At 42.4% G+C, this 12,793-nt stretch overlaps 1 protein-coding gene across 4 annotated transcripts in view; it reads right to left on the bottom strand.

The window, feature by feature from the left end:
* Window positions 1–12,793, bottom strand: part of LOC110504078 (glycerophosphodiester phosphodiesterase domain-containing protein 5) — a 129,314-nt gene that overhangs the window by 76,137 nt on the left and 40,384 nt on the right. For all 4 annotated transcript variants that reach the window (XR_005039308.1, XR_005039309.1, XM_036961225.1 and 1 more), the window contains exon 2: window positions 5,778–5,953. Coding sequence is in view for 2 of the 4 variants with exons in the window: in XM_036961225.1 (XP_036817120.1) it covers window positions 5,778–5,894 (117 nt within the window). In the remaining 2 variants the exon portion in view is untranslated. The remainder of the gene's footprint in view (window positions 1–5,777; window positions 5,954–12,793) is intronic.

The following is a 12,793-nucleotide window of genomic DNA, read 5'->3' as shown; positions in this document are numbered from 1 at the left end:
GTACACAACTGTCTTGGTATGTTTGGACCATAATAGTTTGTTGGTGATGTGGACACCAAAGAACTTGAAACCCTCGACTTGCTCCCCTACAGCCCCGTCGATGTTAAATGGGGGCCTGTTCGGCCCGCCTTTTCCTGTAGTCCACGATCAGCTCCTTTGTCTTGCTTACATCGAGGGAGAGGTTGTTGTCCTGGCACCACACTGCCAGTTCTCTGACATCCTCCCTATAGGCCGTCTCATCGTTGTCGGTGATCAGGCCTACCACTGTTGTGTCATCAGCAAACTTGATGGTGTTGGAGTCGTGTTTGGCCACACAGTCGTGGGTGAACAGGGAATACAGGAGGGGACAAAATATACACCCCTGAAGGGCCCCAGTTATAAGGATCAGAGTGGCAGACATATTGTTGCCTACTCTTACCACCTAGCGGCGGCCCGTCAGGAAGTCCAGGATCCAGTTGCAGAGGGAGGTGTTTAGTCCCAGAATCCTTAGCTTAGTGATGAGCTTCGTGGGCACTATGGTGTTGAATGCTGAGCTGTAGTCGAGGAACAGCATTCTCACATAGTGGTTCTTTCTGTCCAGGTGAGAAAGGGCGGTGTGGAGGGCGGTGTGGAGTGCAATTGGGATTGCGTCATCTGTGGATCTGTTGGGGCGGTATGCGATTTGGAATGGGTCTAGGGTGTCTGGGAGGATGCTGTTGATGTGAGCCATGACCAGCCTGTCAAAGTAGTACGATTCAATCTTAATCCTGTCTTGACGCTTTGCTTGTTTGATGGTTCGTCTGAGGGCATAGCTGGATTTCTTATAAGCGTCCGGATTAGTCTCCCGCTCCTTTAAAAGAGGCAGCTCTAGCCTTTAGCTCGATGCGGACATTGCCTGTAGTCCATGGCTTCTGGTTGGGATATGTACGTACAGTCACTGTGGGGAAGACATCATTGATGCACTTATTGATGAAGGCAATGATGACTGAGGTGGTGTATTCCTCAATGCCATTGGATAAATCCCGGAACACATTACAGTCTGTGCTAGCAAAACAGTCCTGTAGTGGTAAATAGACTGCTACGAATAATACAGACGAGAACTCTTGGTAGATAGTTTGGTCGACAACTTAACATATGGTACTCTACCTCAGGTGAGCAATACCTCGAGACTTCTTTAATATTAGACATCCCGTACCAGCTGTTATTGACAGAAAGACACCCCCCCCCCCCATCCCTTGTCTTTCCAGAGGTAGTGTCTCTGTTCTGCCGGTGCATTGAAAATTCTGCCAGCTCTATATTGTCCATTTCTTTGTTTGGACACATCTTGGTGACCGAACGAAGGTAGGATAATCTTGGTTGGTAGGATAATCTTAATAAATCGGTCATCAATTAGATTTTTTAATGATTGCACGTTAGCAAGAAGAACAGATGGCAGTGGGAGTTTACTCGCTCGCCCCCGGCTTCTCAGAAGGACAGCCAATAGGCGTGGATCTGGGCCTGTTCAAGTGAAAGCAGGATATCCTTCTCGTCGGACTCATTAAAGGAAAAAATTTATTCCAGTCCGTGGTGAGTAATCGTTTTTCTGATGTCCAGAAGTTATTTTTCGGTCATAGACTGTAGCAGAAACATTATGTACACAATAAGCAAAAAAATAAGTGACACAAAACGCAAAAAAATGTAATGCCAATTTGTAGACTGTAGACATCCAATTGAACTTAATTTTTACAGTTATACTTTTACTGAGTTTTTATTCATTATACTGAAGTTATTCATGCTTAGTTAGCAGCATTCAAAAGTACAGTACTTCCATAATAATAGGCTCATGGGAGGAGGCAGAAAAATATGCTACTGAAACATGGCATAGTGGGGGTCTGAGGTTGGGATGCAGATTCTGGCAAAGGAGGAGACTGGTAAACACACAGAGTAGCACCACAGCAGGTCCAATATAATCCTGTGGTACTATACACAGACAGGCTGCTGATTGGCCAATTCTCCCCCAGTGGGCCAACGCGCCCGCCACACATGACCATGGTGGCCAAGGCGACACACAAACACACAGCTGACTCTGCAGTACCATATCTACCAGTCTCAGAGACAACAGGAAACACAGCCACAGGATCCTATTCCCACCAAAGGATGAAAAAAAATTCTCCATGTGGCCTTCGACCTGTCAAACATGAATGTGCTCCATCCATCTGAAGATTTAAAGAACTCATGCAGCATTACCTTCCTGAGGGCAAATAGGGTAGGAATGAAAGGTCAAAACGTATAGCTCATCCATCCACCACTCAGCAGAGTTTGCATGCTAAGCTCACAGGACGAGAGGTCATTCCTATAACTAGAAAAAGGGTACTTGGACATATTTTTGATTGAGGTGCACGTGAGATGTAGGATGCCACTGCAATACATGTTACAGTGTGTCAAATTGTATGCCACACCCAAAGGGAATTTTCTACTTTTAAACTCGGACAAAACATAAATGCTAGTTCTAGGTCCCAAGAAACAAAGAGATCTTCTGTTGAATCTGACAATTAATCTTGATGGTTGTACAGTCATCTAAAATATAACCGTTTCCATCTACGTAACATTGCAAAAATCATAAACTTTCTGTCCAAAAATGATGCAGAAAAATGTATTCATGTTTTTATCACTTCGAGGTTAGACTACTGCAATGCTCTACTTTCCGGCTACCCAGATAAAGTACTAAATAAACTTCAATAATGCTAAACACCACTGCTAGAATCTTGACTAGAACCAAAAAATGTGACCATATTACTCCAGTGCTAGCCTCTTTACACTGGCTTCCTGTTAAGGCTAGGGCTGATTTCAAGGTTTTACTGCTACCCTACAAAGCATTATATGGGCTTGCTCCTACCCATCTTTCCGATTTGGTCCTGCCGTACATACCTACACATACGCTACGGTCACAAGACGCAGACCTGCTTACTGTCCCTAGAATTTATAAGCAAACAGCTGGAGGCAGGGCTTTCTCCTACAGAGCTCCATTTTTATGGAATGGTCTGCCTACCCATGTAGGGTAGGCAGACTCGGTCTCGACCTTTAAGTCTTTAGAGAGTTTTCATCTCTTCAGTCGGTCCTATGATTGAGTGTAGTCTGGCCCAGGGGTGTGAAGGTGAACGGAAAGGCACTGGAGCATCGAACCGCCCTTGCTCTCTCTGCCTGGCTGGTTCCCCTCTCTCCACTGGAATTCTCTGCCTCAAACCGTATTTACAGGGGCTGAGTCACTGGCTTACTTACTGGTGGTCTACCATGCCGTCCCTAGGAGGGGTGCGTCACTTAAGTGGGCTGAGTTAATTTCATTTTACTTAACCAGGTAGGCTGATTGAAAACAAGTTCTCATGTACAACTGCAACCTGGCCAAGATAAAGCAAAGCAGTGTGACACAAACAACAAAGTTACACATGGAATAAACAAGCGTACAGTCAATAACACAATAGAAAAAAAATAATGTATATATAGAGTGCACAAATGGTGAGGAGTAAGGCAATAAATAAGCCATGGTAGCGGAGTAATTACAATTTAGCAAATTAACACTGGAGTGATAGATGAGCAGATGATGTGCAAGTAGAAATACTGGTGTACAAAAGAGCAGAAAAGTAAATAAAAACAATATGGGGATGAGGTAAGTAGATTGGGTGGGTTATTTACAGATGGGCAATGTACATCTGCAGTGATCGGTTAGCTGCTCAGATAGCTGATGTTTAAAGTTAGTAAGGGAAATAAGTCTCCAGCTTCAGTGATTTTTGCAATTCGTTCCAGTCATGGGCAGCAGAGAACTGGAAGGAAAGGCAGCCAAAGGAGATGTTGGCTTTGGGGATGACCAGTGAGATATACCTGCTGGAGCGCGTGCTACAGGTGGGTGTTGTTACCGTGACCAGTGAGCTGAGTGACGAGTGACCTAGCATAGACTTATAAATTACCTGGAGCCATATGTAGCGAGGGCCAGCCGACTAGAGCATACAGACCTGCTGCTCAACTCTCTAGAGACAGCAGGAGCGGTATAGATACTCTGAATGATCGGTTATGAAAAGCCGACTGACATTTACTCCGGAGGTGTTGCACCCTCTACAACCAATGTGATTATTATTACTTGACCCTGCTGGTCATCTATGAACATTTGAACATCTTGGCCATGTTCTGTTATAATCCCCACCGGCACAGCCAGAAGAGGACTGGCCTCCCCTCATAGCCTGGTTCCTCTCTAGGTTTTTTCCTACATTCCAGCCTTTCTAGGGAGTTTTTCCTAGCCACCGTGCTTCTACACCTGCATTGCTTGCTGTTTGGGGTTTTAGGCTGGGGTTAGGGTTCTGTACAGCACTTTGTGACATCAGCTGATGTAAGAAGGGCTTTATACATACATTTGACTGATTGATGCGTTTTACCTTTCTCCCTCCACGTATGGATCCTTCCATACATTTCAATTCTACACACAATACTCAATAATGACAAAGAGAAAACAGGTTTAGACATTTTTACAAATGTATATAAAAAAAAATATTCAGTAAATATTCAGCCCCTTTGCGATGAGCTCAGGTACATCCTGTTTCCATTGATCATCCTTCAGGTGCACAGGATCTTCAGAAAATAATTGGAGAAACTACCCAAACACAGGTGTGCCAAGCTTCTAGCGTCATAACCAATAAGACACCCTGCTGTAATCGTTACCAAATGGTGCTTTCAACAAAGTACTGAGTAAAGGGTCTGAATACTTAAGTAAATGTGATATCAGTTTCTAATTTAATAAATTTGCACACATTTACAAAAACCTGTTTTTCCTTTGTCATTAAGGGGTATTGTGTTCAGATTGATTATTAACTTTTTTTTAAAAACACATTTTGCAATAAGGCTGTAATGTTACAAAATGTGGAAAAAGTCAAGGGGTCTAAATACTTTCAGAAGGCACTGTATATCACATTTCTATGCCACTTAAAACATTTACGGTACGTTATATTTCACACACAGGTTTCAGCCCTCTCAGCTCTGTCTACTTGTCCCAGGCTAGCTAGATGATGGTGGACTATTGTGCTCCAATTACGATGTGGTACTAAATCTGACAGACCAGGGCAGCTTGGCATTATGGAAAACCTACTTAAACAAATAAAGGCTGCGATGAATGTGACCAAGGGGAGGCTCTGAATGCTTGATAAAAAAATGGAATACTATCTGCAGCACGTACAGACTTAAACACAGTTCCAGGACATGTAGGTGCTCTGCAAGGCCAAAGGCACCTCCAGTGACAGCCCAAGGACAGGTTATTACGGGATGGGAAAGGGAAAAGGGGATACCTAGTCAGCTGTACAACTGAATGCACTCAACTGAAATGTGTCTTCCGCATTTAAAACAACCCCTCTGAATCAGAGGTGCGGGGGAGGCTGGCATAATTGACATCCACATCTTCGGCACCCAGGGAACAGTGGGTCTACATGGCTTTTTATAAATTCATCTTGAAAGATGGGGCATGGGTAATGGATGGCATAAGGGAGGAATCCTGCCCACATGCACTGCACGCTCTCACAGACACGCCAAATTAGAGTGTTTTTAATTAATAGTGAGATATAAGATGCAGTGTGGTGCTGTAATCCTGCAGTGAACTTGGAACGTAAAAAATTAAGTGGACTGTCTGGTACCATTCGATTACACTCGCTCCAGTCAACCAACTGACATTTGGCCGATAATAGATCTTCCAGAAATTACTAACTTCCATATACCAACACCAATATGCCATGTCCATTATGGTCATTTAGGTATAAACGTAAGGTCTGCTAGGCAGAACTCACCTTGGTGGTGTCATCATGTGACCGTTGGTACCGTTTCCACCGGCACCCATAGATCCCTGTGAGACATGACAAACACAGCTGCCTCTCGTAAACCTGCAGGGGTTGGTGCTTCACCATGCTCCTTCAGTTCTGGCACACCTCCAGACCTCTAACATCCCATTGACCAAACAGGAAACCTGCATGGGAGAGCAACAAGAAAACAGAAACATTAGTATTGCCTACAATACATTCTAAAAGGAAATATTGTATCCATTAGGACACAAGACCGGTACAAGGTTGATTGTTGTGGGTATTTCACTGAGGTGACATTTGAACATCAACAGTCAGCAAGACAGATGAAATTTGAATAGCAACATGCCACACGCTTATTTACGCACTGAATGAGAAAAGAAAGATAGCTGCCATCTCTAACTGCGCTTCGCTTCAAGTCCTTCGGAAACTGTGCATTATTTAGTTTTTTTATGTATTATTTCTTACATTGTTAGCCCAGAAAACCTTAAGTGTTATTACATTCAGCCGGGAAGAATTACTGGATATCAGAGAGACGTCAACTTACCAGCACAACGACCAGGAATACGACTTTCCCAAAGCGGAATCTTTGTCTGCACCTCCCAGGGCATTTGAACTGATTACAGAGGCCGACCCAAAACAACGCCGTCGGAGGAGCGGTCTTCTAGCAGTCTTCTAGAGGAGCGGTCTTCCTTCGGATGCACATACATCACCCACCACTTCCAAGTATATTACTCGCTAATGTCCAGTCCCTAGTTAACATCTTGGTGACAGGGGGCAGTACTTTCACGTCCGGAGGAAATGCATGCCCAAATTCAACTGCCTGCTATTCATCCCCAGAAGACAAGATATGTATATTATTAGTAGATTTGGATAGAAAACACTCTGAAGTTTCTAAAACTGTTTGAATCATGTCTGAGTATAAACAGAATTTATTTAGCAGGCGAAACCCAGAGGACAAACCATTCAGATTTTTTTTTTTTTGAGGTCACTCTTTTCAATGTGTTTTCATTGGGAATCCAATCTTGCAGTTCCTATCGCTTCCACTGGATGTCAACAGTCTTTAGAAATTGGTTGAGGTTATTCCTTTGTGTAATGAAGAAGTACAGCCATCTTGAACAAGGGTCACTTGAAGTGTACTGTTAGATAGAGGCGCGTGACCAGAAAGCATGCTTCAGTTTGTTTTCTTCCTTTATTGAACACAGTCTTAAATTTTATCGATTATTTAAGTATTAAAATACCTAAAGGTGTTTTTCTGGATCAAACGCGCCAAATAAATGGACATTTTGGATATATATTGACGGAATTAATCGAACAAAAGGACCGTTTGTGATGTCTATGGGACATATTGGAGTGCCAACAAAAGAAGCTCGTCAAAGGTAAGACATGAATTATATTTTTATTTCTGTGTTGTGTGTCTGCAGGGTTGAACTATGCTTTCTCTCTTTGTTTACTATGGTGCTATCCTCAGATAATAGCATTGTTTGGTTTCGCCCGAAAAGCCTTTTTGAAATCTGACGTTGGCTGGATTCACAACAAGTGTAGCTTTCATTTGCTATCTTGCATGTGTGATTTAATGAAAGTTAGATTTTTATAGTAATTTATTTGAATTTGGCGCTCTGCATTTGCCCTGGCTTTTGGCCAGGTGGGACGCGTCCCACATACCCCAGAGAGGTTTTAACAAAGTCGACAAAATTAGGGCTAGAGTTGCTTTCCAAAGAGATATCCGGGATTGTAACTAGAGGTCAACCGATTATGATTATTCGACGCCGATACCGATTATTGGAGGACCAAAAAAAGCTGATACTGATTACTCCGACGATTTTAATATATATATATTTGTAATAATGACAATTACAACAATACTGAATGAACAATGAACACTTATTTTAACTTAATATAATACATAAATAAAATCCATTTAGTCTCAAATAAATAATGAAACATGCTCAATTTGGTTTAAATAATGCAAAAACACAGTGTTGGAGAAGAAAGTAAAAGTGCAATATGTGCCATGTAAAAAAGCTAACGTTTAAGTTCCTTGCTCAGAACATATGAAAGCTGATAGTTCAATATTCCCAGTTCTTCAATATTCCCAGTAAAGAAATATTAGGTTGCAGTTATTATAGGAATTATGACTCGTCGACTATTTCTCTCTATACCATTTGTATTTCACATACCTTTGACTATTGGATGTTCTAATAGGCACTTTAGTATTGCCAGACTGCTCTATCAAATATCAAATCATAGACTTTATTATAATAATCACAGAAATACGAGCCTTTGGTCGTTAATATGGTCAAATCCGGAAACTATCATTTCAAAAACAAAATGTTTATTCTTTCAGTGAAACAGAACCATTCCGTATTTTCTCAAACGGGTGGCAACCCTAAGTCTAAATATTGTTGTTACATTGCACAACCTTCAATGTTATAGAGACAAAGTGGAGTCGGAATTCAACGGCTCGAACACAAGACGTATGTGGCAGGGTCTACAGACAATCACGGATTGCAAAAAGAAAACCAGCCTCGTTGTGGACATCGACATCTTGCTCCCAGACAAATTAAACAACTTCTTTGCGCTCTTTCATGACAATACAGTGCCACCAACACGGCCCGCTACCCAAGACTGTGGGCTCTCCTCCTCCGTGGCCAACGTGAGTAAAATAAATTAAACATGTTAACCCTTGCAAGGCTGCCGGCCCAGACGGCATCCCTAGCCACGTACTCAGAAAATGCACAGACCAGCTGGCTGGTGTGTTGACGGGCATATTCAATCAATCCCTATCCCAGTCTGCTGTCCCCACATGCTTCAAGATGGCCACCATTGTTCCTGTTCCCAAGAAAGCTAAGGTAACTGAACTAAATAACTAACACTCACTTCTGTCATCATGAAGTGCTTTGAGAGACTAGTCAAGGATCATATCACCTCCACCTTAGACCCACTCCACAAACGATGCAATCGCCATCACACTGCCCTATCCCATCTGGACAAGAGAAATACCTATGTAAGAATGCTGTTCATTGACTACAGCTCAGCATTCAACACCATAGTACCTTTCACATTCATCATTAAGCTTGAGACCCTGCGTCTCGACCCCACCCTGTGCAACTGGGTCCTGGACTTCCTGACGGGCCGCCCCCAGGTGTTTAAGGTAGGAAACATCTCCACTCCGCTGATCCTCAACTCTGGGGCCCCACAAGGGTGCGTTCTCAGCCCCCTCCTGTACTCCCTGTTCACCCACGACTGCGTGGCCATGCACACCTCCAACTCAATCATCAAGTTTGCAGACAACACTACAGAGGTAGGCTTGACTACCAACAACAAGACAGCCTACAGGGAGGAGGTGAGGGCCCTTGGAGTGTGGTGTCAGGAAAATAACCTCACTCAATGTCTGCATAACAAGAGATGACTGTGGACAACAGCAAAGGGAGAACCCCCCTATCCACATCGACGGGACAGCAGTGGAGGTGGTGGGAAGTTTTTTGTTCCTCGTGTACATATCACCGACAAACTGAAATGGTCCACGCACACAGACCGTGTAGTGAAGAAGGCGCTACAGTGCCTCTAACCTCAAGAGGCTGAACAATTTGGCTCGTCTCCGAAAACCCTCACTAACTTTTACAGGTACACAATTGAGAGCATCCTGTCGCGTTGCATCACCGACTGGTATGGCAACTGAAACGCCCACAACCGCAGGGCTCTTTAGAGGGTGATGCGGTATGCACATCGCATCACCAGGGGCACACTACCTGCCCTCCAGGACACCTACAACACCCGATGTCACAGGAAGGCGAAGTCAGCACAGGTGCATCAAAGCTGGGACAAAAAGACTGAAAAACTCCTGAAAGTCCTCCGGAAAGTAGCAGGAATTAAACTTTCACCTAGCGGTTCAATCGATAAATGATTCATAGAAATGACAGTTTCTATGTGAAGGAAGACGTATGAGATCACGTTTTACCTCACTTTTTAGTAGAAGCCAGGGATGAAATATTGCGGATTCCTTACAATGGGAAATTGGCTAAATTTGCCACAGGAAAACTTATTTTGGGTTGAAGAATCTAGGCGAAATGCCAGGGGAATGGACTCTAAAGGTAACACATTTAAATTAGATGGCTAAACACTCCTTGCAAACTATGAATGCCTTGTTTAGTTTTTTCTGATATCATGAGACATTTTGTGGTTTTATTTTTAAATAGATTTACGTTTTATGTAGTCTTATTCTGGAAGTATAGGGGTTACCAAACCTAAAATGAAATTTAAAATGTTTTATGTGGTGGTTATGGAGAATAATGAGGTAAGAAGACCAGTGTTAGACTCGGTGGTAAGATATTGTCGCCGTGTCTAAGGGTAGTACATGCTAAATAAATAATGGGGTGGATTAAAACAAACATTTCATGTTTGGAGTAAGGACAGTGAATTTACAATTAACAGGTTTAGTTTATAATTAATACTTTTGGATTGCTGATTAAAATGTTGCATAGTGAATGATAACGGAATGTACACTTTTCCGAAAGAGCGGTTTCATTATTTTGATTTGGAAGCTCCCCTGAGATTGAAGGAGGAGAGCAGTTAGTGATATTCGGCAGTTTGCGGTATTAATGTAATTGGATTAGGCCATAAACGAGTTCAAGATAATAAGTGAGGCCAGTTCATGTGTGTTCTGGACCTACGGTTCACCAGCACGCACACACCATTTACTGGTTCCGAATGTGCGTTTAGTGGTGTATTGATACTGTGCGATTTTTTTGGATGGGGTCTTTTCAATTCAGTTAAATTGGGAATGCATAAGGATGGAATTTTTTGAAAAGGTACTTAAATTGTTTCTGAAGACAAGGAAAGAAAAGGTGGAGGAAACATTTTAATGGTGTCGAATGCCCTGTATCCTAAAAAAATTCTCGTGAGCAATGATCAACCTCACTAGAAATTAACGGAACACGGGGATTTAATTATAAAATGAATGAGAAACACCAGTCTCGATCCAAATTGTACCATTACTTTAGGAGATTATTATTTCCGTAGGGAGTTAAAGAGTTGTAATTCTAAGTTGATTAGTTATTCGAATTTGTTTATTTTTTATTTAACATGTTTTTGAATCACGTGTTCCAAAGGGGAAAATTACCAGTTCCCTGAGGTCCTGGTCCTTGTGTACTTCTACAGTGGTACAGTGTCCAGTCTGCTTATAGAAAGATAAATGTTAATAAGGGATGACAATTTTTTTTAATGGATTGTGATATATGTATTGCTGATTTTATTTTGTGTTTTGATACAAATTTTACCAGATTGGATAATGGAGTGTGGAATTCTGTGAGTGGTTAGGGTGCTAACTTCATAATCTGGTAACTCTCCCGAGAGGTCGCCAGTAGAATAAAGGAGTATGTACTAATTTAGAAAAATGGTTTTAGCAGTAACAATTCGTTATGCTTTTTGACATTTGTCGTTGATAATGTTATGAAGAAAAGGTTAATGTCAAAATTCATCATATAGTCAATGTTCGTCTGGATTTCCTGAAACAGAAATTAAATGAACTAAACTATTGTTATGATCTGTACTTTGAGGTTATCATGGGAAGGTGGTCAGATAGTGTCTTAATGCATGGTAGGAATAATTTGACCACAGTGTGTGTGTAAACCTCAAAACCCTCCCTAACCGGCTGACGAAAGAGCGACAAAGGCGTGCAATGAGAGACAGTGACTTTAACCACTCCTATCTGAGTCCGAGCCATAAACCAGGGCCGGGGTGCTGAGAGCACCTGTGGAGTGAGTGTGGAGAGAGAGAGAGAACAGCTCAGGTGAGACTCGTGTACATGGGAGAAACGGAACCATCTACTTGGATATTAAGAATTGGGACATTATCAAGGGCCATGAAATGTCACAGGCAAATGTTCCGTTGGGAAAATGAACTGTAAATGCTATCTGAAGAAGACACGCTAGAATGATAAGTGTCGGGTGAAGGAAAGTGGGGGGTGGGGGTGATATACACCCTGCTAACTATTTAGACTAAGAATGCATTGAGATACTGATCTTTTATTACCAGGCCACTCGTGACAGCAAAACAGGGACAAAAAAGGGCTGTAATGAGAAGTCATTACCAGCAATAAAAAGTTGTTCATAAACAGGGATGATGTGTGCTAAATTGAGAAGCTGGAATTCCTAGACTTCCTAGACTCAAAGTCAGCACTAAGGACTGTCATTCTACATTTTGGTTGGATAATTTATTAAAATGGTTTTATTTGTGATTGGGATACAGCGAGAGAGAATTGCTACAGAACGATGAGGGGTGGGGGCGCTGCTAAAATGTATTTGGCCAAGAGAGTCTCCAGAAACCTTATCTCTAAGTGTCATCCTGAAGGGAGGTGGTTTGTTAGGGAATCACTGGATTATAGCTTGGGACAACCATGAAAGTTTTTTGTTCTCTTTTGTTTTACCATGTATTCAGAATTTTAAATGTTACATCGCATTAAGTTATTAAACATGTACTTTGATTTGATTTGACTTCAATACCAACATATTGCACTGAACTAGAAAGACATTAGTGGTCGTTGAATTACAATAAACATGTAACTTTTAATTGCATATAACTACCTAACACATTCATTAATTATGGCAGATTGATTTCACCACCACTTTACAGAAATAGGCCTACAATTGGAATATTGCTCAACTTCAAATCAACAATTCCCCCAGAATATTAAAGCGTCTTGATGGATCTCTTTAGTTAAGTCTACTATGGCCTCCCGAGGGGCGCAGTGGTCTAAGGCACTGCTTCACAGTGCTAGCTATGCCACTAGAGATTCTGGTTTCGAGTCTAGGCTCTGTCGCAGCTGGCCATGTCCGGGAGACCCATGGGGAGGCGCACAATTGGCCCAGCGTCGTCCGGGTTAGGGGAGGGTTTGGCCGGCAGGGATGTCATTGCCCCATCGCGTACTAGCAACTCCTGTGGCGGGCAGGGCGCAGTGTACGTCGCCAGGTGCATGGTGTTTCCTCCGACACATTGTTGAGGATGGC

Source organism: Oncorhynchus mykiss, chromosome 24 (assembly GCF_013265735.2).
Source record: "Oncorhynchus mykiss isolate Arlee chromosome 24, USDA_OmykA_1.1, whole genome shotgun sequence".
NCBI lineage: Eukaryota > Metazoa > Chordata > Actinopteri > Salmoniformes > Salmonidae > Oncorhynchus > Oncorhynchus mykiss.
Note: the sequence above shows the minus strand (reverse complement) of the source record. Positions and strands in the feature narration are given on the sequence as shown.